This window comes from Pristiophorus japonicus, chromosome 3 (genome assembly GCF_044704955.1).
Source record: "Pristiophorus japonicus isolate sPriJap1 chromosome 3, sPriJap1.hap1, whole genome shotgun sequence".
In the NCBI taxonomy this organism is placed as follows: Eukaryota; Metazoa; Chordata; class Chondrichthyes; family Pristiophoridae; genus Pristiophorus; species Pristiophorus japonicus.
Window position 1 is genome coordinate 227,367,379 of NC_091979.1, and position 25,210 is coordinate 227,392,588.

The 25,210-nt window shown below is 45.5% G+C and overlaps 1 protein-coding gene across 3 annotated transcripts in view; it reads left to right on the forward strand.

Annotated features, from left to right (window-relative positions):
* Positions 1 to 2,843: 2,843 nt before the first annotated feature.
* Positions 2,844 to 25,210, forward strand: part of aldh18a1 (aldehyde dehydrogenase 18 family, member A1) — a 66,478-nt gene continuing 44,111 nt past the window's right edge. For 2 of the 3 annotated variants that reach the window (XM_070876348.1, XM_070876350.1), the window contains exons 1-6: positions 3,528 to 3,668; positions 4,409 to 4,524; positions 14,147 to 14,370; positions 14,833 to 14,982; positions 18,301 to 18,405; positions 18,604 to 18,756. In XM_070876348.1, the coding sequence (XP_070732449.1) occupies positions 4,437 to 4,524; positions 14,147 to 14,370; positions 14,833 to 14,982; positions 18,301 to 18,405; positions 18,604 to 18,756 (720 nt within the window). In that variant the 5' untranslated portion in view covers positions 3,528 to 3,668; positions 4,409 to 4,436. Of the gene's footprint in view, positions 2,873 to 3,527; positions 3,669 to 4,408; positions 4,525 to 14,146; positions 14,371 to 14,832; positions 14,983 to 18,300; positions 18,406 to 18,603; positions 18,757 to 25,210 lie in introns of those variants that run through there. The other variant, XM_070876349.1, reaches the window with a different exon arrangement.

Genomic DNA, 25,210 nt, shown 5'->3' on the forward strand with positions numbered 1-25,210 from the left:
GTACAACTGCAGTAAGACCTCCCTGCTCCTATACTCAAATCCCCTCGCTATGAAGGCCAGCATGCTATTTGCTTTCTTTACTGCCTGCTGTACCTGCATGCATATCTTCAATGACTGATGTACCATGACACCCAGGTCTCATTGCACCTCCCCTTTTCCTAATCTGTCACCATTCAGATAATAATCTGCCTTTATGTTTATGCCATCAAAGTGGACAACCTCACACTTATCCACATTATATTGCATCTGCCATGCATTTGCCCATTCATTTAACCTGTCTAAGTCTCCATGCAGCCTCCTAGCATCCTACTTGCAGCTCACACTGCCAGCCAGCTTAGTGTCATCTGCAAACTTGGAGATATTACACTCAATTCCTTTGTCTAAATCATTAATGTATATTGCATTTATATCGCACCTTTCACGGCCACCGGACATCTCAAAGCGCTTTACAGCCAATAAAGTATTTTTTGAAGTGTAGTTACTGTTGTAATGTGGGAAATAATCTAAGTTTAGGGACCATCGAGATTGTCCTAGAGTGCCCTTAAGCCTCGATAGCAATTAAACTCTGAGTTCACCCTGTAGTTACTTAACAGCAATTAGATTTTATGGCCTTGCATGGAAATAACTTCTGCTTAGCAGGTGAATAATATATTCTGCATTGCATGTTATAACATGGCCCTTGTACATAACATCATGAGCAACAAGAAGGATATGTTAAAAGACACGTAATTGTGAGCAGACATTGCACCTTGTCACACAAGCAAAAGGGAATAAACCGTTACTTCATGCTGGGTTTTTCTGACTGGGAGCTGAAACTAACCATCAATTTACAGTATGTAAAGTTCCTGATCAAACAACTCTGACATTCTGAGTGACCTACCCTTGTGTTTTACAATTAGACTTCATTACTTTAAAGGGCTATCTATAGCTGGACTTTAGCAAAATAATATATTACATTTTAGTATACTCCTGTCCTTCTAATATTTGTGTATCATCTGGCTTACCATGAGTAACACTATGGGAGGTCAGGTGGTGATGTATTAATCATTGCAAATTCAAAGTAAAATAAACTTAATAGCTTTTCTATTTTAATGAATAATATTTATTAAATGGGTATAAATCTTAGTTTGACGATGATGCCACTGTTTACTGATTGCAGGCTAAGGCCGTACTCCTGGTTTGAGTTGTGATGTTTTCTTTGCTAAGTGTCAGCTTAACTCGGGTGGCTGCAATCTTACCTCCTGAGTCAGAAGGTTGTGGGTTCAATCTCCGCTCTAGGATGAGAGCGCATCAGCTTGTCAATCAGTATAGTCCTGAGGGAGTACTACATTGTTGGAGGTACTGTATTTCCAATCAGACGTTAAAGCGAGACCCCATCGTCCTGTTCAGGAAGATATTAAAGGTTCCATGACATATTCAAAATGCAGGGAGTTCTAGACTCCAAAATTTCTCCATTAACCAGCACCACAAAATGCTGAGTAACTAGTCATTCATCTCATTTAACGTAGTAATACTTTGTGCAAACTGGTGGCTACATTTGTCTACATACCAGTGACTGCACTTGAAATAAATAAATTGGATGTGAAGCACCTTGGGACATCATGAAAACATGATAAGGCACTATAATTAATACAAGTTCTCTTGCTTGTTACTGAATTTGATCATCATAATCAATTATCTTTCAGCTTTGCCACAAAGTGAGTTCCCATCCCCCTCCCTGGCCACACCCTCACTGTCTTATTTGACCCTGATCTGAGATTCTGACTCCGTAACCTCTCCATCACCAAGATCGCCTGTTTTCACCTGCAAGGAGGATAGAGTATAAAAGCAGAGAAGTCCTGCTACAACTGTACAGGGTATTTCCACTCATTGGGGAAACATAGTCTCAGAATAAGGGGCCGCCCATTTAAAACTGAGATGAGGAGGAATTTCTTCTCTCAGAGGGTTTTAAATCTATGGAATTCTCTGCCCCCGAGAGCGGTGGAGGCTGGGTCATTGAGGCGGAGATAGACAGATTTTTGAGTGATAAGGGAATAAAGGGTTATGGGGAGCAGGCAGGGAAGGGAGCTGAGTCCATGATCAGATCAGCCATGATCTTATTAAATGGCGGAGCAGGCTCGAGGGGCCAAATGGCCGACTCCTGCTCCTATTTCTTATGTTCTTATGTACTTCCGTAACATCGCCCGACTCCGACACTACCTCAGCCCATCTGCTGCTGAAACCCTCCTCCATGCCTTTGTCACGCCCAGACTCGACTATTCCAACGCTCTCCTGGCTGGCCTCCAATCCTCCACCCTCCATGAACTTAAGCTCATGGAAACCTTTGCTGCCCATCGCCCCGTGCTCACTGACCTACATCGGCTCCCGCTCCACCAAAATTCTGATCCTGATGTTCCAATCCCATCATGGCCTCACTCCTCCCCATCTTTGTAACTTCCTCCAGCCCTATAACCCTCTGCAAACTCTGTGTTCCTCCAATTCTGTCCGAATATCTCCTTTGACTTGATAATATTTTTTTTGTTGATAATGCTCCTGTGTAGTGACATGGGATGTTTTACTACGTTAAAGATGCTACAATAAAAGACTGTAAATATCCTGAGTAACTAGTGCATGCATATCATAAGGAGTAAGAGGAGAAACGACCCCTTAAAAAAAAAATCTGTTTATGTCTGGTTTCCAATTTAAAAATGTCATGACTGTCTGGTCCAAAACTGGCCAGATAGCTATTCGAGTGAGCTGGGATAAACATGTGGAGCTTTTGGTTGGGTTAGACGAGGAATAGAACTAGGGCGCCATCTACAGATTTAGAGCAGGAACAAATTAAAAATAGGAACAAAACTGCATAAAAACAGAAGATGCTGGAAATACACAGGTTAGTCAGCACCGGTAAGGATTAAAGACAGGTTAGCTTTTGATGAAATTCTTTATCCGAACTGTAAATTGGAAGATAAACAAACATTTAAGCTGGTTGAAAAAAGTAGAGGGGGTATTATCTATCTTGACTTAGAAAATGAATTTGGGGCGGGTTCTGCATAGAATGTCTGACTAAAGCAAAAACTCACGGGGTGAAGGGTATCGACCCAGAACACAAATTTGTCTTTTCTCAGTGCTGTTTTTGGAGAGGAATAGATTGGACTTTGAGGCCGAATTGATATAATAAGAACTTCATAAACACAGCATGAACTCAATTAAGTGAGAGAATTGTCTTTTTATCAGGAATAGTCTTGCACATGAGAAAAGATCAGCTTGCACACTGTGTGATTGAAGAAAAAATTATTTATTGTAGATATTTGTATAAAACTTGGTGAACTCTGCCAGCTGCCCTTTTTCCAAGAGGTCCACGTGGCTGTGCTTGCAATTCAGTTGCTGGATTTCATCAGCTGCTGACTGGGCAGTGGGTGGGCTCACACATCACTTCCACCCTGGCACACAGGAAACAGCTCGGAGGTGCAGTCTGATTGGCTGCATAGATTAACAGGCGTTTCCTTGTGCTTTCTGGTTTTGAGTTTCCTTGTGTGGGTTTGGAGCAAACACGACCCCATCAAACAGCTACAGTCTCAAATATTCAGCAGAAGAAGGTTATTAGCTGGGTTCTGTTCATTTTTTGTAACATTATTATTGGAGAAATCTTTGCAGAAGAAAAAAACAGTTTTTAGGCCAAACCTCTGGTAGGTATGGTGGGTGATTGATGTAGAATTGCTTTCTAAAAATGCTGATACAGTCAATAAAAAGCCATTAGAATGTACAGTAATTTTTAAGTACTGCATGTGAAGAAAGAGTGCACAGGTTCTGTGAGAATCACTGCTGTATAATATTTGGAACAATATACAGATTGCAAGATGAAGAAGGCTGTTTGGCCTGTTCAATCTCATCCTTATTGAATACCAATCCTATTGTCTCCCCACCATAGCAGCTAGCTGATTGTTAAATAAGCCCAGGTACTGTTGACCACCTCTGTCCGAAACTTGCCCTGAACCTGTGCTTTCTCACTCTGATGTATTGGAAAGTATTATAGACTGGTTGCAGCACAGAAGAAGTCCACCCGGCCCATCGAGCCCGTGCCGAATTAGAAACATCTTATTGTTTGAGTTTACTGTCTCAATCCCATTGCACATCTTGTATATTTCTTTATTGCCCACTCTGAGGCATCTGCTTGGTACTGGGAGGCTTCTCTGTGAAACCTCCCTTACTACAGCCGCCCCTGCCAAAAAGGAAATGGGAACTGGACGGCCTCCTGGTGAAATTCACATTAAATACTCTGCGATACTGGAATACTGCAACTGTTTGCAGAAAAACCATTGGAGTTAGAAGTTTTAATCACAAATTGTGTGTTAATACAGTGATGATAGTTGGACAGTTTACTGTGGGCTAGTTTGAGTTCACGCTCTGTGCTTTTGCTCTGTTGCAGGTATTGAAGTTGCTGCCCATTGCGCACCATGCTGTGTAAAGCCGGCCTGACCCATCGCTTCAGAGGTGTCACAGTCAGCTCAGCCTTGTCTAAAGTGGGCTCTCGGCCAACTAAATGTGAGTGTTAAGTTGTTGATAATATTGCTTTGTTTTTGGGCATGATGGTTGGGATTAGTCACATTCACCTTGGAAGATGAATTTTGATTCAGTGCTCTGTACAACCCCGATTTTGTGGTATCAGAATGTTTAAAAATTCTAAAACATTTAACTTAAAACAGCTGCATTACAGTATCTCCAGAATCTAATGTTTGAGCTATTTGTTCACCTTCAGGATCATTCTTATCAGTAGGAAACCTTTGGCATTGTTGCCAAATTAAGTTAATTTAAGGGTTAAGTCATGGCAAGAGAGCCCAGACCCATGTCACGCTCCTCCTGTGCTATGTGGGAAATCAGGGACACTTGCACTTCCAATGTCCCCGACTACTATGTGTGCGGGAAGTGTATCCAGCTGCAGCTCCTGTCAGACCGCATTGCGGCATTGGAGCTGCGCATGGATTCACTCTGGATGCAGCGGTTGTCGTGAATAGCACGTGTGAGTTGGACACACCGCAGTTAAAGGTTACAAAAGCAGATAGGGAATGAGTGACCATCAGGCAGGGCAGGAGTAGGAAGGTAGTGCAGGGGTCACCTATGGTCATCTCCCTCCAAAACAGATGATCCACTTTGGATACTGATGGGGGAGCTGGCTCATTAGGGGAAGGCAGCAGCAACCAAGTTCATGGCACCATGGGTGGCTTTGCTGCAGAGGAGGGCAGAAAAAAGAGTGGGAGAGCTATAGTGGTAGGGGATTCTATTGTAAGGGAAATAGATAGGTAATTCTACAGCCGCAATCGAGACTCCAGGATGGTATGTTGCCTCCTTGGTGCAAGGGTCAAGGATGTCTTGAAGCGGCTGCAGGGCATTCTGGAGGGGGAGGGTGAACAGCCAGTTGTCGTGGTGCATATAGGTACCAACGATATAGGTAAAAAAGGGGATGAGGTCCTACAAGCTGAATTTAGGGAGCTAGGAGTTAAATTAAAAAGTAGGACTCAAAGGTAGTAATCTCAGGATTGCTACCAGTGCCATGTGCTAGTCAGAGTAGAAAAAGCAGGATAGTTTGTTAATACGGATTCTTTTTCCCTCAATTTGTTTCAGCGAATACACTGAAGCGAACACCTTCTTGCCTTTTCTGTAAAAGACCTTTATTGAAGATTCTCCAGCCGGGACTTGTCAAGACAAAGGAACACTCTCAATCAGAGCCTGTTTACCTTCTTCTGGACAAGCCCCTTTTCAGTGCGAAAAGCACAGTAGTTATACATTTTCAAAACATAACACATTTGATTAGCACTTGGTCTGTCCACTCCCTTTCTTCCTCCCTCCCCCCCTGAGTATGTCCAATGGCAGGCGAGGAGGTCTCCTAATTAGAGCTGGCCCCGAGGTCAGCTTGTTTATATCCTCATTAAATTCTTCTTCTTTATCAGTAAAACCTATTTCCCTCTTATCAGTAAAAAGTATTACATTATTCTCCCCTCCTTATTAGTGAAAACCATTACGTTACCTTCTCCTATCTGTGATTGCTTTTTCTTTCTTTGTGCCGTCTTGCGTCTTTCTCATGACCCGTGTTTAACCTCAACCTCGACTCTTGGTAATCCCTTTTTTTTCTGTCGATTCTGCAGTTGCCTGCATCTTGACATTTATTTAGCTATTTTCCCATGATTCCCTATCTCCATCCTTTTGCCACATTCTCTATCCATCTATCACATTCGCAACCCTTCTTTACACATTACGCAGTCAGTTATGTCAATGCCTTTGGTACAATAGTTAATTTTAACCACCCGTCTGGCAGGCTGATGGTAACGTAACTGAGTTTGGTTTCTCACTTCACCAATATTATCGATCTGATATAAGGGGTCTCCCTTTGTTACATCATACTGTGGTATGGACAACACAAATCCGATCATATTCACCCGCTCAGTAATACATCTGAATTTCGGCACCCATGCATGACTATTCCTTCGTACCTCGCATGTGTTATTCATTTTTTTTTCTAGAGTCCAATTGTTAAGTATGCTGTTCGGAATCCAATCTGGTATGTCTCCATTCTGGAGTTGCTCCAAATTATGTTGTACCTCACTTAATATCCAGGCCCCATACCCGGAGCAAACTATCTCAGCCTGTAATCGTTTACTTATATCTTTCCCCATTGCGTGGATCAATTTTATTGTCTTGGCATGTTTCTGTAATGTATAGGCCACTTGTAACAGTTCCCCTTCCGCACCATCTCCCCACCACGCATGTAGGGCTTGGTTATCCAAGTCCCTCCCCACTAAACCACTCAAGACTACGCCATTAAGTTGTTAACCCAGTCGTATATTGCATACAGGCCTATGGGATTCATCATCGTAACCCCTGCCGCATAACCCGTGCCTAGTGTTTCCAGTATTCCCCTTTTTGTTCGATCTTGCGATGTTCCATTTCTGACATTAAATCTCAGGATAGTGGGTTCCGGGCCTTCAAGGATCCGTTGTGCCAGGTTCTGGTATAGACTTATAGTTTCATTTCCACAGAATCTGCATCTTGACATTTCTTTAGCTATTTTCCCATGATTCCCTATCTCCATCCTTTTGCCACATTCTCTATCCATCTACCACATTCGCAACCCTTCTTTACACATTCTCAAGTTAAGATGAATACGTGGCTTGAGGAATGGTGCAAGAGGGAGGGATTCAATTTCCTGGGACTTTGGAACCAGTTCTGGGGGAGGTGGGACAGTACAAACTGGACGGTCAGCACCTGGGCAGGACCGGAACCGATGTCCTATGGTGAGTGTTTATTAGTGCTGTTGGGGAGGGTTTAAACTAATATGGTAGGGGGATGGGAATCTATGCAACGAGACAGAGAGAAGTAAAATGGGGGCAGAAGCAAAAGATAGAAAGGAGATAAGGAACGGTGGAGGGCAGAGAAATCAAAGGCAAAAATCAAAAAGGACCACAGTACAACATAATTCTAAAAGGACTAAGAGTGTTTAAAAAAAACAAGCCTGAAGGCTCTATCTCAATGCGAGGAGCCTTCATAATAAGGTGGATGAATTAACTGCATAGATAGCTATTAACGGATATGATGTCATTGGGATTACGGAGACATGACTCCAGGGTGACCAAGGCTGGGAACTCAACATTCAGGGGTATTCAATATTCAGGGAGGATAGACAGAAAGGAAAAGGGGGTGGGGTAGCGTTGCTGGTTAAAGAGGAGATTAACACAATAGTAAGGAAGGACATTAGGAAGGATGATGTGGAATCCAAAGGGCAGAAAACGCAATTGGGGGTTGTGTACAGACCACCATACAACGGTACTAAGGTTGGGGATGGCATCAAACAAGAAATTAGGGATGCGTGCAACAAAGGTACAGCCGTTATCATGGGTGACTTTAATCTGTATATAGATTGGGGTAACCAAACTGGTAGCAATACGGTAGAGGAGGATTTCCTGGAGTGCATAAGGAATTATTTTCTTGACCAATATGTCGAGGAACCAACTCGAGAGCTAGACTGGGTGTTGTGTAATGAGAGAGGATTAATTAGCAATCTTGTTGTGCGAGGCCCCTTGGGGAAGAGTGACCATAATATGGTAGAATTCTTCATTTAAGATGGAGAGTGACACAGTTAATTCAGAGACTAGGGTCCTGAACTTAAAGAAAGGTATCTTCGATGGTATGAGACGTGAATTGGCTAGGATAGACTGGCGAATGATACTTAAAGGGTTGACGGTGGATAGGCAATGGCAAACATTTAAAGATCACATGGATGAACTTCAACAATTGTACATCCATGTCTGGCATAAAAATATAACGAATGTAGTTCAACCGTGGCTAACAAGGGAAATTAGGGATAAAATTAGGGTTAAAACCAAGGAAGAGGCATATAAATTGTCCAGAAAAAGCAGAAAACCTGAGAACTGGGAGAATTTAGAAGTCAGCAGAGGAGGACAAAGGGTTTAATTCGGAGGGGGAAAATAGAATATGAGAGTAAGCTTGCAGGCAGCATAAAAAATGACTGCAAAAGCTTCTATAGCTATGTGAAGAGAAAAAGATTAGTGAAGACAAATGTAGGTCACTTGCAGTCAGAATTAGGTGAATTTATATTGGGGAACAAAGAAATGGCAGACCAATTGAACAAGTACTTTGGTTCTGTCTTCACGAAGGAAGATACAAATAACCTTCCGGAAATACTAGGGGACTGAGGGTCTAGCGAGAAGGAGGAACTGAAGGAAATCCTTATTGTCAGGAAATTGTGTTAGGGAACTTGATGGGATTGAAGGCTGATAAGTCCCCAGAGCCTGATAGTCTGCATCCCAGAGTACTTAAGGAAGTGGCCCTAGAAATAGTGGATGCATTGGTAGTCAGTTTCCAACATTCTATCGACTCTGGATCAGTTCCTATGGATTGGAGGGTAGCTAATGTAACCCCACTTTTTAAAAAAGGAGGGAGAGAGAAAACAGGGAATTAAAGGCCGGTGCCCTGACATTGATAGTAGGGAAATTGTTGGAATCAATTATTAAAGATGTAATAGCAGCACATTTGGAAAGCAGGGACAGGATCGGTCCAAGTCAGCATGGATTTATGAAAGGGAAATCATGCTTGACAAATCTTCTAGAATTTTTTGAGGGTGTAACTAGTAGAGTGGACAAGGGAGAGCCAGTGAATGTGGTGTATTTGGACTTTCAAAAGGCTTTTGACAAGGTCCCACACAAGAGATTTGTGTGAAAAATTAAAGCACATGGTATTGAGGGTAATGTATTGGCGTGGATAGAGAACTGGTTGGCAGACAGGAAGCAGAGAGTCGGGATAAAGGGATCCTTTTCAGAACGGCAGGCAGTAACTAGTGGGGTACCACAAGGTTCAGTGCTGGGACTCCAGCTATTTACAATATACATTAATGATTTAGACGAAGGAATTGAATGTAATATCTTCAAGTTTGCAGGTGACGTTAAGCTGGGTGGCAGTGAGAGCTGGGAGGAGGATGCTAAGAGGCTGCAGGGTGACTTGGACAGGTTAGGTGAGTGGGCAAATGCATGGCAGATGCAGTATAATGTAGATAAATGTGAGGTTGTCCACTTTGGTGGCAAAAACAGGAAGGCAGAATATTATCTGAATGGTGGCAGATTAGGAAAAGGGGAAGTGCAACGAGACCTGGGTGTCATGGTACATCAGTCATTGAAGGTTGGCATGCAGGTACAACAGGCGGTGAAGAAGGCAAATGGCATGTTGGCCTTCATAGCGAGAGGATTTGAGTATAGGAGCAGGGAGGGCTTACTGCAGTTGTACAGGGCCTTGGTGAGGCCACACCTTGAATATTGTGTACAGTTTTGGTCTCCTAATCTGAGGAAGGACATTCTTGTTATTGAGGGAGTGCAGCGAAAGTTCACCAGACTGATTCCCGGGATGGCAGGACTGACATATGAAGAAAGACTGGATAGACTAGGCTTATATTCACTGGAATTTAGAAGAATGAGAGGGGATCTCATAGAAACATATAAAATTCTGACGGGATTGGACAGGTTAGATACAGGAAGAATGTTCCCAATGTTGGAGAAGTCCAGAACCAGGGGTCACAGTCTAAGGATAAGGGTAAGCCATTTAGGACCGAGATGAGGAGAAACATCTTCACTCAGAGAATTGTGAACCTGTGGAATTCTCTACCACAGAAAGTTGTTGAGGCCAGTTCGTTAGATATATTCAAAAGGGAATTAGATGCGGCCCTTACGGCTAAAGGGACCAAGGGGTATGGAGAAAAAGCAGGAATGGGGTACTGAAGTTGCATGATCAGCCATGAACTCATTGAATGGTGGTGCAGGCTCGAAGGGCCGAATGGCCTACTCCTGCACCTATTTTCTATGTTTCTATGTTTCTATATATCAGCTGTGAACATTGATCCGATTCGTGACTCTCAGCTGCGCAAAGTAAATTAATACAACTCACAGATATGTTAATAAAAACCTGGGAAGTGAGTGTTGCAGTGAGTTAGATGCTGGCATTTCATTGCGAGGACCTTGGTTCTAATCCAGACGATGGGTGACAGAGTCCTCAGATTGCTGACAGAGGGTCTGTACTCAACAATAAGCTGTGTTTTCTCTCTACAGAAGCTGAAGGACCTGCTGTGTGTTTCCAGAACTTTTTGTCTTTTTAGTTTTATTTCATAAGAACTTAAGAAATAGGAACAGGAGTTGGCCATTTGGCCCCTCGAGCCTGCTCCACCATTCCATAAGATCATGGCTGATCTGATCATGGACTCAGTTCCACTTCCCTGCCTGCTCCCCATAACCCTTTACTCCCTTATCACTCAAAAATCTGTCTATCTCCACCTTAAATATATTCAATGACCCAGCCTCTACAGCTCTCTGGGACAGAGAATTCGATGGATTTACAACCCTCTAAGAGAAGATATTTCTCCTCATCTCAGTTTTAAATGGGCGGCCTCTTATTATGAGCCTATGTCCCCTAGTTTTAGTTTCCTTATGAGTGGAAATATCCTCTCTGCATCCACCTTGTCGAGCTCCCTCATTATCTTATGTTTCAATAAGGTTGCCTCTAATTCTTCTGAATTCCAATGTGTATAGGCTCAACCTACTCAACCTATCCTCATTAGTCAACCGCCTCAACTCCGGAATCAACCTAGTGAACCTTCTCCAAAGCAAGTATATACTTCCTTAAATATGGAGACCAAAACTGTAAGCAGTACTCCAGGTGTGGCCTCACCAATACCCTGTATAGTTATAGCAGGACTTCTCTGCTTTTATACTCTGTCCCCCTTGCAATAAAGGCCAAAATTCCATTTGCCTTCCTGATTACTTGCTAACTTTTTTGTGTTTCATGCACAAGGATCCCCAGGTCTCTGTACTGCAGCACTTTGCAATTTTTCTCCATTTAAATTATAATTTGCTTTTCTATTATTTCTGCCAACGTGGATAACCTCACACTTTCCCACATTATACTCCATCTGCCAAATTTTTGCCCACTCATTTAGCCTGTCTATATCCCTTTGCAGATTTTATGTGTCCTCCTCACAATTTGCTTTCCCACCCATCTTTGTATTATCAGCAAACTTGGCTACATTACACTCGGTCCCTTCATCCAAGTCATTAATATAGATTGTAAATAGTTGAGGACCCAGCACCGATCCCTGCGGCACCCCGCTAATCACTGTTTGCCAACCGGAAAATGACCCATTTATCCCGACTCTCTATTTTCTGTTCGTTAGTCAATCCTCTATCCATGCTAATATATTACCCCCAACCCCGTGAGCTTTTATGTTGTGCAGTAACTTCTTATGTGGCACCTTATCGAATGCCTTCTGGAAATCCAAATACACCACATCCACTGGTTCCCCCTTATCCACCCTGCTCATTACATCCTCAAAGAACTCCAGCAAATTTGTCAAACATGATTTTCCTTTCATAAAACCATGCTGACTCTGCTTGATTGAATCATGCTTTTCCAAATGTCCTGCTACTGCTTCCTTAATAATGGACTCCAGCATTTTCCCAACGACAGATGTTAGGCTAACTGGTCTATAGTTTTCTGCTTTTTGTCTGCCTCCTTTTTTAAATGAAAAGTTACATTTGCGGATTTCCAATCTGCTGGGACCGCCCCAGAATCCAGGGAACTTTACATAAGAACATAAGAAATAGGAATAGGAGTAGGCCATGTGGCCCTTCGAGCCTATTCCGCTATTCAACAAGATCATGGCTGATCTGATCATGGACTCAGCTCCACTTCCACGCCCGCTCCCCATAATCCCTTATCGCCTTATCGTTTAAGAAACTGTCTATTTCTGTCTTAAATTTATTCAATGTCCCAGCTTCCACAGCTCTCTGAGCCAGCAAATTCCACAGATTTACAACCCTCTGAGAGAAGAACTTTCTCCTCATCTCAGTTTTAAATGGGCGGTCCTTTATTCTAAGGTTATGCCCTCTAGTTCTAGTCTCCCCCATCAGGAGAAACATCCTCTCTGCATCCACCTTGTCAAGCTCCCTCATAATCTTATATGTTTTGATAAGATCACCTCTCATTCTTCTGAATTCCAATGAGTAGAGGCCCAACCTACTCAACCTTTCCTCATATGTCAACCCCCTCATCCTCGGAACCAACCTAGTGAACCTTCTCTGAACAGCCTCCAAAGCAAGTTTATCTTTTCATAAATATGGAAACCAAAACTGAACGCAGTATTCCAGGTGTGGCCTCCCAATACCTTATATAGCTATAGCAAGACTTCCCTGCTTTTATACTCCATCTCCTTTGCAATAAAGGCCAAGATACCATTGGCCTTCCTGATCACTTGCTGTACCTGCATACTATCCTTTTGTGTTTCATGCACAAGTACCCCAGGTCCCACTGTACTGCGGCACTTTGCAATCTTTCTCCATTTAAATAATAACTTGCTCTTTGATTTTTTTCTGCCAAAGTGCATGACCTCACACTTTCCAAATTTTGGTAGATTACAACCAATGCATCCACTATCTCTGCAGCACTTCTTTTAAGACCCTAGTATGTAAGCCATCAGGTCCAGGGGACTTGTCTGCCTTTAGTCCCATTATTTTACCTAGTACTACTTCATTAGTGATAGTGATTGTATCCCAACCTGTAGCCCCTTCATTATCCACTATTAGGATGTTTTTAATGTCTTCTACTGTGAAGACCGATACAAAATATTTGTTCAACGTCTCTGCCATTTCCCTGTTCTCCATTATTAATTGCCCAGTCTCATCCTCAGGGGACCATCATTTATTTTAGCCACACTCTTTTTTTCCTTTTTATGTGCCTGTAGAAACTCTTATTATCTGTTTTTAGATCTCATGCTAGTTTACTTTCACAATCTGTCTTCCCTCCCTTTATCATTTTTTTAGTCGTTCTCTGCTGGCTTTTTAAAATGTCCCAATCCTCTGGCCTCCCACTAGTCTTGGCCACATTATATGCCTTTGTTTTCAATTAGATTTCCTTATGTGATGTCCTCCTCTGTCTGATGGCTGCAAGAGTCCTACATGAAATCAGTTTGAGCAGTTTCTCGAGCCACTTCCTTGTCGACCAGGTGCAAATGTCCTAGGATAACAATCCTACTTCTTATGTAAGAAGGGTCGGAGGTTGGTTTGAAATCAGACCATTGTTGAGTTTGGAGTGTGCTGTTTATTGGCTGCAGAGTCTAATTTCAGATCAGTGTTGCTGGTACGAGGTTTCTTTTATTAAACCACTGTGTAAAAGGAGGTGATGGTGCACACTTTCATTCTTGGTCTCTACTTATTCTCTGTTCCCTCTTTGTCGGTCAACCTCTAAACAAGTTCTCCAGCCTCACTGTGCCAATTGTGATGAAGTGCCCCTCAGAACACTAAATTATGGTTTCCAAACCTGTTGATTTCCAATATTTTGATTTTCTTTTCCTGTCACAATGATACTACCTGGGCAATTGCTCAGGTAAGAGCTTCTGAACATCAAAGGCCCAATCAGACCTGGGCGGGTGGTTTGGTTTCCATTAAATTCTTTCTTCCAGTTCAACAATGAGTTGTAAAATTCATTTTCAGATGGCAGTTTTGGGTGTTACAGTGAAAGGAGTGGACCAAAACCTTTGTTTCACTCTGAAGATTCTGATTTTGATTCTTGGTTCCTGTTTCCAGTTTATGATCTGAATCTTTCTCCCTATTTTCTGTAGGTCGGCCGACTTATGGATCAGCATCGTTCAAACCACCTGCCCGCCACTGGAGCAATGTTCCATTTCTCGGTGTTCCCCTAAGTCGCACTCCAGGGATACCATTTGCCCATCGCAGTGAGCTGAAGCAAGCCAAGCGCATCGTGGTAAAACTGGGCAGTGCGGTGGTGACCCGAGGTGACGAGTGCGGCCTTGCTCTTGGCCGACTGGCTTCCATTGTTGAGCAGGTGAGAGTCAGTGCACTGTGATGGGGCCAGGGAATTGTGCTTGGCGTATGAGTGTGGTATAAGAGAACTCATGCAAAAAACCAGGAGGAGAAGCTTTTGCTGCTGGTTCCAGTGTTCAGAGGGGCGAGGAGAATTGCAGAAATGGCTGAGGGCAAATGTCTAAATGTTGCCCGGAGGGCAGGACAATTGGTAACGAGTGCTACAAAAGAATTATTGGAGACTAGACTCCACCTCTCTCTCTCTCTTCCTTTAGACCCTCCTTAAAACCTACCACTTTGACCAAGCTGTTAGCCACTGGTCCTATTATCTCCTTTGGCTTGGTGTCAATTTCTTTCTGATAACGTTCCCGTGAAGCGCCTTGGGATGTATTACTGTGTTAAAGGCGCTATATAAATGCAATTTATATAATGATCTAGGCATGAAGGATAAGAGTTTATAACTTTCTGTATGTTGTTCCTTAAGGTGTCTGTGCTGCAGAACCAAGGTCGGGAGATGATGATTGTAACAAGTGGAGCTGTGGCTTTTGGCAAGCAACGCCTTCGACATGAAATCCTGCTTTCACAGAGTGTGCGACAAGCACTGCATTCAGGACAGAACCAGCTGAAAGACATGGTGAGATGTGGAGAAGAGTTACAACTCAAAGCAACTTTAGTTCGCGGAGAAATGTGAGGAACAGTGTTGACTTCTCTCGGACAGTTTAGATTTTATTTTGTCTCTAAGCTCACTAAGGAGTTTTGAGAAACATGAGCAGAGTATTATGGCAATGTTTGACCTGCTGCATGCAGTCAGGACCAGCCCTTTAGAGAAAGGGTGAACTCCTTTTGCATACTTGATGTCAGAGTTGGAATGAGTTGCGCAAAGGCAGCAGGATGAGCTGGAGCTACAGTTTACAGGCCCCGTAACCAGGAGGGGTGGGGGTTGAGGGGTTCTTGTCATTGCGCATGGCTGAGCGGAGACAAAAGGAGGCCCCAGATATATTTCACTTGATTTCTGCAGGATCCAGGGGAGGATAGACATGGGGCTTTAACAAGTAACTGCTGGCCCCCTATTAAAAGGATTGTAACCGCGTGGATTGGAAGTTCGTACAAGACAGAGAGCAGTGGTTAATGAACACTTTCATATTGCCTCCTCCCTGTTTACACCAGGCCATGATTCCTCTAATCACTGCCATGCCCATGTAACTCGATTCCCTGTTTCTGTTCATGTGCATGTTTTGGCTTCTGCTCCAGATCCAAGCCAATTCATAGAATCATGGAAATTTATGGTACTGAAGGAGGCCATTTGACCCATCGTGTCTGTGCTGGCCGAAAAAGAGCTATCCAGCCTAATCCACTTTCCAGCTCTTGGTCAGTAGCCCTGTAGGTTACGGCACTTCAGGTGCATGTCCACATACTGTTTAAATGCAATGAGGGTTTCTGCCTCTACCACCCTTTCAGGCAGTGAGTTTCAGACCCCCCACCATCCTCTGGTTAAAAAAGATTCTCTTCAACTCCCCTCTAATCCTTCTACCAATTACTTTTAATCTATGCCCCCGGTTATTAATCTCTCTGCTAAGTGGAATAGGTCCTTCCTATCCACTATATCAAAGCCCCTCTTAATTTTATACACCTCATTCAAATTTCCCCTCAGCCTCCTCTGTTCCAAAGAAAATAACACCATCCTATCCAATCTTTCCTCATAGCTAAAATTCTCCAATCCTGGCAACATTCTTGTAAATCTCCTCTCTACCTTCTCTAGTGCAATCACATCTTCCGTGTGATGTGGCCACCAGAACTGCACGCAGTACTCTAGTGGCCTAACTACTGTTTTATACAGTTCAAGCATAACCTCCTTGTTCTTATATTCTCTGCCTCGATTGATAAATCCTGTAAGGAAAGTATCCTGTATGCCTTCTTAACCACCTTATCTACACTTCTGAGTATCCTACCATTTATTGTGTGTTCCCTTTCCTTGTTAGCCCTCCCCAAATGCATTACCTCATACTTCGCCGGATTGATTCCATTTGCCACTTTTCTGCCCACCTGACCAGTCCATTGATATCTTCCTGCTGTCTACAGTTATCTTCCTCATTATCAACCACACGGTCAATGTTTGTATCATCTGCAAACTTTTTAATCATACCCCCTACATTGAAGTCTAAATCATTGATGTTTACCACAAAAAGCAAAAAAAATTACTTGTATATTCTTTTTTCTTCCTGCTCTTGGCCTCTCTCGGGCCCTTCTCCCCTGTCTCTTTACCTTCTTCTCACCCAACCATGCTGCAGCAAATTATCAATGGTTTCCCTTCTCCGCATTTCCTTCCAGAATGTCCATTTAGTTGCAAACAAGGCCCTTGCCACGCATGGCCTCAGTGTGGATGATTGTATTAATGTCATGGCTTTTACTGAAATGTGGCTGATGGATGGTAAAACCTTGCCTCGTTGTTACATCATAAGCTCAGCTGTTCCCCCAGGATCCATCCTTGGTCCCCTCTTCCTCGTCTACATGCTACCCCTCGGCGACATCCTCCTGCGAACATGGGGTCAGCTTCACATGTACGCTGACAACAGACACCCAGCTTTACCTCTCCACCATCTCTCTTGACCCCTTCACTGTCTCTGTGTTGTCAGACTGCTTGTCTGACATCCAGTCTTGGATGAGCCACAGTTTCCTCCAGCTAAACTTCAGGAAGACCGAAGACATTGTTTGGCCTCTGTAACAGACTCCATACCCTGGTCACCGATTCCATTTCCCGTCCTGGCCATTGTCTCCGTCTGCACCAGACTGTTCGCAACCTCGGCATCCTGTTCAACACCGAGCATAGCTACTGATCTCTTATTCTCGCCATCATAAAGGCCGCCGACATCCAACACCGTAACATCGCCCGTCTGCACCCCCACCACAATCCATCTGCTGCTGAAACTCTGATCTATGCTTTTGTCACATCAAGACTTGACTATTCCAATACTCTCTTGGATGGCCTCCCATCCTCCACCCTCTGTAAATTTTAGTTCATCCAGACCTCTGCTGCCTGTATTCTATCCCAGACCAAGTCCAGCTCACCCATCACCCCTGTCTTTTGGTCCCCCAACAACTCAAATTGTAAATCCTCACCCACGGATTTAAATCCTTACATGTCCTTTACCCACCCTATCTCTGTAACCCAGTGCTACAACACCATCCCCCCACACCCCCCCCCCCACAGAACTCTTCAGTCCTCTGACTCTTGTCTCTTGTGCATCCCTCCTCCCTACACCCCAGCATTGGTGGCCGTGCCTTCAACCACTCTGGAATTTGTTCCCTAAACCCCTCCACCTTTAAGACCCACCTCTTTGGGCAAGCATTTGGTTGCCCCACCTAATAACTCCTTTGTCTCAACACCCATTTTTTGATACCTGTCATTTTCTACCTTAAAGGCGCTCTATTAATGCAGGTTCTTGTAGATATTTGAACTACATTCATAGGAGCATTTGGAACAAGAGGAGGCCATTCAGCCCCTTGGGCCTGCTCCATCATTCAATTGGATCAGCTGTATAATGTTTTTTGTTAGAACAGAGGAGATTAAGGGGTGATTTGACAGAAGATGTTTAAAATTATGAAGGGATGGGAAAAAGTAGAAGAAACAGACCACTGATTGAGGAATCTCGGGGAATATAAGATTAAATGCAAGAGATTTAGGGAAGAGTATAGGAATGAATTTATTAACTCAGGGTAATGAGGCTATGGAAAGCAGAACTGGAGTAAGTGATTCAAGCAGAGACCACATTAACATCGATGAGGAGCTTAGATAGGTGATCTGAAGGGATACGGGTACAGGCAAACACATGGGGTTAGGATGCTGCATGTGTAGGGAATAGATATCAACACGGACTGGTTGGGCCAAACAGCCTTTTCCGTGTTTTAATTCCTATGTATTGTGTGTATGAAAAGTTTTGTTTCAACTTTGCAGACGGTTCCCGTGCTGGAAGCTCGAGCCTGTGCTGCGGCTGGACAGAGTGGCTTGATGGCTCTGTATGAAGCAATGTTCACACAGTACAGTATTTGTGCTGCTCAGGTCTGTTGCTGTTTTATCCTTGTATTTCCTGTAATCCTCTCTGTGTTATAACTGGGAGCACACTTTTTAACCACTGTTCCTGTCTAAGCTGTGGTTGAATAACTTTAGCAATTTGGATTAGTTCCTTTCAAATGATCAGAATTGAACGTGAGCAATGGAAATCTCGGTTCAACATTACACCTTTCTTTTCGTCCCCAGATTCTTGTCACAAACTTGGATTTCCATGATGATCAAAAGCGACGGAACTTAAGCAGCACACTGCACGAGCTTCTCCGAATGAACATCGTTCCAATCATCAATACCAATGATGCTGTTGTTCCACCTCCTGAACCCAACAGTGACCTGCAGGGGGTAAGTAGAGACAGAATCCTGAGATCTGGCGGGGAAGGTTCAAGAAGGCAACATTCCTTACAACAACAACAACAACTACTTGCATTTATATAGCTCCTTTAACTTCGTAAAACATCCCAAAGCACTTCACAGGAGTGCAATCAAACAAAATTTGACACCGAGCCACATAAGGAGATATAAGGACAGATGGTCAAAGAGGTAGGTTTTAAGGAGCGTCTTAAAAGAGGCGGAGAGGTTTAGTGAGGGAATTCCAGAGCTTAGGCCTGAAGGCACGGCCGCCAATGGTGGAGCGATTAAAATCGGGGATGTGCAAGAGGCCAGAATTGCTGGACCTGGAGTCAATGTAGGTCAGTGAGCACAGGGGTGATGGGTGAACGGGACTTGGTGCAAGTTAGGATACGGACAGCAAAGTTTTGGATGAGCTCAATTTTATGTATAGTGGAAGAACTGCACAGGGGCTACAAAACAGTGTCAGCATGCAGTAGTAATTGGGGATTCGATAGTCAGGGGGACAGACAGACAGTTCTGCTATGTAAGATCCGTATGATGTGCCAGTGTAAGGGACATCACGGAGAGGGTGCAGAAGATTCTGTGGGGGGAAGAGGAAGAGCCAGAAGATGTGATCCAGGAAGAGGGCTGAGTTCCTGCAGTTAGAGTTTAAGGAGCTAGGGAGGAAGTTAAAAAGCAGGATTTCAAAAGTAATAATCTCTAGATTACTCCGAGTGCCATGTGCTGGTGTGAGTAGAAATGGGAAGATGTGGCCGTTAATGCTTGGCTAGAGACATGGTGCAGGAGGGAGGGCTTCAGATTCCTGGGACATTGGGACCAATTCTGTGGCAGGAGGGACCTGTTCAAGATGGATGGGTTACACTTGAACAGAGCTGGGACCAATGTCTTTGCGATCCGGTTAACTAGTGCTGTGGGGTCGGTTTAAACTAATTCACCAGGGTGTTGGGCACCAGGATGTACTATTAAAAAGTAGAAACAAGATGCACAGAGGACTGGGAGAGACAGAGTTAGAAATAACATAAGGAAGTGATGGGATAAGGTCGATGTAGGTATGGTGGAGTCAGCTTGGAGCATCGACGAACTAAAGTCCAGGTTTGGAGATTGGTGTGGCAGGTGAGTGAGTCCAGAGGCTATTTGAAGAGTTGAAGTTTGGAGGATGAGCCATTGGAGGTATTTCTGTGGGAATGAAGAGCCAGGAGGTGTGCAGAATCGATTGCTCAGCACAAACAGTGGCAAAGTTGGAGGGCATCATAAGATCCACGGGTGGCAGAGAAATGGACTTCGGCCCAGGAGTGTGAATCTCTGGCCAGGAACCAGGCTGAAGTTGAAAATCCAGTAGGACAGGCATAAGCTCAGCAGGTAACAGCAGCAGAGGGTGACTGTAGGCTAGATAAAGTTACAGTAAAACTTGCAACTGAATAGCAGATCAGAGACACAGCAGCTGAGTCTTGCAGTGCAGTCCAGTGGAGAAGCGTTGACTTAATGCCCAGAGAAGTCTGGGAATTTGAAAGCCAAATTTGAGCAAAGGTCCAGTGCTCACTGATGATAAGCAAAGAGCAGGCAAGGTCGAGTGATGGGCACCGGGCCCAGGTAATTATAAACTAGCAGTTAACTTATAACTAGGGCTAAAATGCACCCACTGGTAGAGCCAGGGAAACAGTGGAAAAAAGGAGATTGTGGGTGAAAGAGCAAAGGGTGGCAACAATCGGCCAAGGATAGAGTTGCACAGCAAAGGGGCTCACGAGGGAGCTGCTCACCCAGGAGCATCTTGAATCATGGTGAAAAGCGAGGAAGACTCTCCTACAGCTGGTGTCTTGCCTATGCACTAACCATACCTCCCACCAGAGGAGACCCCAGATGCAAAGTAATTCATTCCCCCTCCTTCCCCACAGATTAAAATTGGTGCACAGATTCTATAATGGTTGCAAAAACAGACTTTAACCTGGCATTAGAGTACTGTGAAGTTTATGGGAGCCTGAGACAGTGATTGGACATACTGCATTGTTACTACTTTGAGTGAGATTATTGCACTAGATGTACTTCACTGGCTAATCTTGGAAATTCCTTTGGGAAAGCGCGAGCAGAGCTACTGCTTGGAGCAGCCTACTCACTTTTACTGAGCAGTGTTTCTTCGAGTTGCCAGCCAAGGGTGAACTGTGTTTGGGCAGGTCTTTATAGATGCCGCTGCTCCATCTGTGCACTTCATTGATTGTGAAGCGCCTTGGAATGTCCCAAGGTTGTGCAAGATGCTATAGAAATGCAAGTGTTTCTTTCTATAACAAGCGGATTGCTCAATCTTCCTTGGTACCGCTGCGTCAGTCTTGTGCAGCGTGTGAAAGGTGCTGGAATGTAGAAGAAAGTTAATTACTGTCCCTCTCCCGCCCCGGGCAACATGATGCCACTAACCAGCCTGCAATTGCTGAGGTTCTGTAAATGTGCGAGAAGTTATCTCATTAATATTGTACACCCCCAGCAAAGTAACCAATGAGCAAGAGAGAGGTGCTATTATGCAATTTGGGAAGACGCTGCCACATGGTGACATCCCAGTGCAAACGGTTTTAAAAATTCTGGCCTCCATGGACCTCCCTGTAGTTAAACCAGGCCCATTACTCTAGTGTATGAAGGATTCTTGTATTCAAAGAGTCACGTTGTTAATAGGTAGTAAATCTCATTGGCATAATTGTGCAAATGGAACTCAGTTGCTTGGATTCAGTGGACAATACCTTTCCGTGGGGTTATGGTCTGACTAGGTCCTGACAGAGAATCCTGATGAGAGCACGAGTTGCTGCTATGTTCTTAAGGAGTCGAGACCAGAGTTCAACAAGGTTGTTTTTTTTAATTTGTTTCGGGATGTGGGCGTTGCTAGCAAGGCCGGCATTTATTGCCCATCGCTAATTGCCCTTGAGAAAGTGGTGGTGAGCCATCTTCTTGAACCACTGCTGTCCGTGTGGTGAAGATGCTCCAACAATGCTGTTAGGGAGGGAGTACCAGGATTTTGGCCCAGCGATGATGAAGTAACAGCGATATATTTCCAAGTCAGGATTGTGTGCAATTTGGAGGGGAACTCGCATGTGATGATGCACCGATGTGTCTGCTGCCCTTGTCCTTCAAGGTGCTGGAGGTCGCGGGTTTGGGAGGTACTGCTGAAGAAGCCTTGGCGAGTTGCAGCAGTGCATCTTGTAGATGGTATACACTGCAGCCACGGTGCGCCTGTGGTGGAGGGAGTGAATGTTGAAGGTGGTGGATGGGGAGCCAATCAAGCGAGCTGCCTTGTCCTGAATGGTGTTGAGCTTCCTGAGTGTTGTTGGAGCTGCATTCATCCAGGCAAGTGGAGAGTATTCCATCATACTCCTGACTTGTGCCTTGTAGATGGTGAAAAGGCTTTGGGGAGTCAGGAGGTGAGACACTCGTTGCAGAATACCCAGCCTCTGACCTGCTATTGTTGCCACGGTATTTATGTGGCTGATCCAGTTAAGTTTCTGGGATTCGGCGATAGTATTGCCGTTGAATATCAAGGAGAGGTGGTTAGACTCTCGCTTGTTGGAGATAGTCATTGCCTGGCACTTGTGTGGCACAAATGTTACTTGCCACTTATCAGCCCAAGCCTGAAGTTGCCCAGGTCTTGCTGCATGCAGGCATGGACTGCTTCGTTTTCTGAGGAGTTGTGAATGGAACTGAACACTGCAATCATCAGCAAACATCCCCACTTCTGATCTTATGATGGAGGGAAGATTATTGATGAAGCAGCTGAACATTGTTGGACCTAGGACACTGCCCTGAGGAACTCCTGCAGCTGGGATGATTGACCTCCAACAACCACAACCATCTTCCTTTGTGCCAGGTATGACTCCAGCCAGTGGAGTTTTCCCCCTGATTCCGATCAATTTTACTAGGGCTCTTTGATGCCAAACTCGGTCAAATGCTGCCTTGATGTAAGGGCAGTCACTCTCGCCTAACCTCTGGAATTCAGCTCTTTTGTCCATGTTTGGACTAAGGCTGTAATTAGGTCTGGAGCCGAGTGGTTTTGACAGAACCCGAACTGAGCATCGGTGAGCAGGTTATTGGTGAGTAAGTGCCGCTGGATAGCACTGTCAACGACACCTTCCATCACTTTGTTGATGATTGAGAGCAGACTGATGGGGCGGTAATTGGCCGGATTGGGTTTGTCCTGCTTTTTGTTGGACAGGACATACCTGAGCAGTTTTCCACATTGTTGGGTAAATGCCAGTGTTGTAGCTATACTGGAACTGCTTGGCTAGAGGCATGGCTCGTTCTGGAGCACAAGTCTTCAGCATGACAGCCGCTATGTTGTCAGGGCCCATAGTCTTTGCTGTGTCCAGTGTGCTCAGCCATTTCTTGATATCACGTGGAGTGAATCGATTTGGCTGAAGACTAGCTTCTGTGATGGTGGGAACTTCAGGAAGAGGCTGATATGAATCATCCATTCGGCACTTATGGCTGAAGATGGTTACAAACACTTCAGCCATGTTTGTTGCACTCACGTGCTGGGCTCCGCCGTCATTGAGGATGGGGATATTCATGGAGCTTCCTCCTCCCGTTAGTTGTTTAATTGTCCACCACCATTCACAACTGGATGTGGCAGGACTGCAGAGCTTTGATCTGATCTGGTGATTGTGGGATGACTTAGCACTGTCTATAGCATGCTAGTCCTATGTTGCACCTTCCCCAGGTTGGTACCTCAGTTCTAGGTACGTCTGGTGCTGCTCCTGGCATGCTATTCTGCACTCCTCATTGAACCAGGGCTGGTTCTCTGGCTTGATGGTTTGGTAAAGTGAGGGATGTGCCGGGTCATGAGGTTGCAGATTGTGGTGGAATACTAATTCTGTTGCTGCTGATGGCCCACAGCGCCTCATGGATGCCCAATTTTGAGCTACTAGATCTATTCTGAATTTATCCCATTTAGCTCAATGGTAGTGCCACACAATCCGATGGAGGGTGTCTTCAGTGTGAAGACTGGATTTTGTCTCCACAGTGACTGTGCGGTGATCACTGTTACCAGTGCTGTCATGGACAGATGCATCTGCGACAGGTAGATTGGTGAGGACGAGGTCAAGTAGGTTTTACTCTCACCACCTGCCGCAGGCCCAGTCTAGCAGCTATGTCCTTCAGGACTTGGCCAGCTCGGTCAGTAGTGGTGCTGCTGAGCCATTCTTGGTGATGGACATTGAAGTCCCCCACCCAGAGTACATTCTGTGCCCTTGCTACCCTCAGTGCTTCTTCCAAGTGGTGTTCAACATGGAGGAGTACTGATTCATCAGCTGAGGGAGGGCGGTAGATAGTGATCAGCCGGAGGTTTCCTTGCTCATGCTTGACCTGAAGCCACGAGACTTCATTGGGTCCAGAGTCAAAGTTGAGGACCCCAGGGTCACTCTCTCCTGACTGTATGGGCCCAAGTTTCGGGTCGCGCCTAGAACGGCGCAGCCCCGACCTGGACGCCCGTTTTTTGCACCACAAAGTGCGCCTGAAAAAAAACTTACAGATTCTTCAGCTCCCTGCAGGTCGTTTGCAGCTCGGCGCGGTGCAGCACGAGCTGTGGGGGGGGCGGAGCTAGGTCCTTGCGCTGAAAACAGTGCCGGGACCTCTGCACATGCGCGCTACAATGGGCGTGCATGTGCAGTAGCTCCAGGCGCCCAAAACTGTGTGGGAGGGGCCCAAAGCACGCAGCCCCTAGCCCTGGCCGAATGGCCTCACTGGGGCTGCGTGCATAAGGCTGCCTCCCACGCCCAGCTCCTGCTTCCTCCGGACCCAACTCGACTCCCGCTACCCCCCCCCGCCCCCGGACCGGATCCGACACCGACCCGACTCCTGCTCTCCCCCTCCACCCCGCCCACCACCCCCGGACCGGACCCGTCCCCAACACCGACCCCCGCTCCCCCCACCCCCCCACCCGACCTCTCACTGCCCCCCCTCCCCCCGCCCGAACCGAACCGACCCGACCCGACCCGCGCTCCCTCCCTCCCCCCTACCCGAACCAACCCGACCTCCCTCCTCCCCCACCACCCCCCCCCGACCCAAGCTCCCGACCCCACCGCCCTGACCCGCGCTCCCCCCGACCCGACCCGTGATCCCGACCCTGGACCCTGGACCCAACCCGACCCAACGCCACCTACCTGTAAATCCGGTGCTGGGAACGGGCCCTGCCCGAAGTCTTGGGCCCGGCCGGGCCCGGCCCATTCAGCCTCCCTCCCCCTTCTCCTTCACACACCCCCCCTCTCCTTCCCCCCCCCGCCTCTCCTTTCCTCCCCTTTCCCCCCCTCTTCCCCCTCTCCTTTCCTCCACCCCTCTCCTTTCATTCCCCCCTTCTCCTTTCCCCCCTTCTCCTTCCCCACCTCTCTTTTTCCCCCCTTTTCCTTCCCCCCCTCCTTTCCCCCCTTCTCCTTTCCCCCTCTCCTTTCCCCCCTTCTCCTTTTCCCCCCTTCTCCTT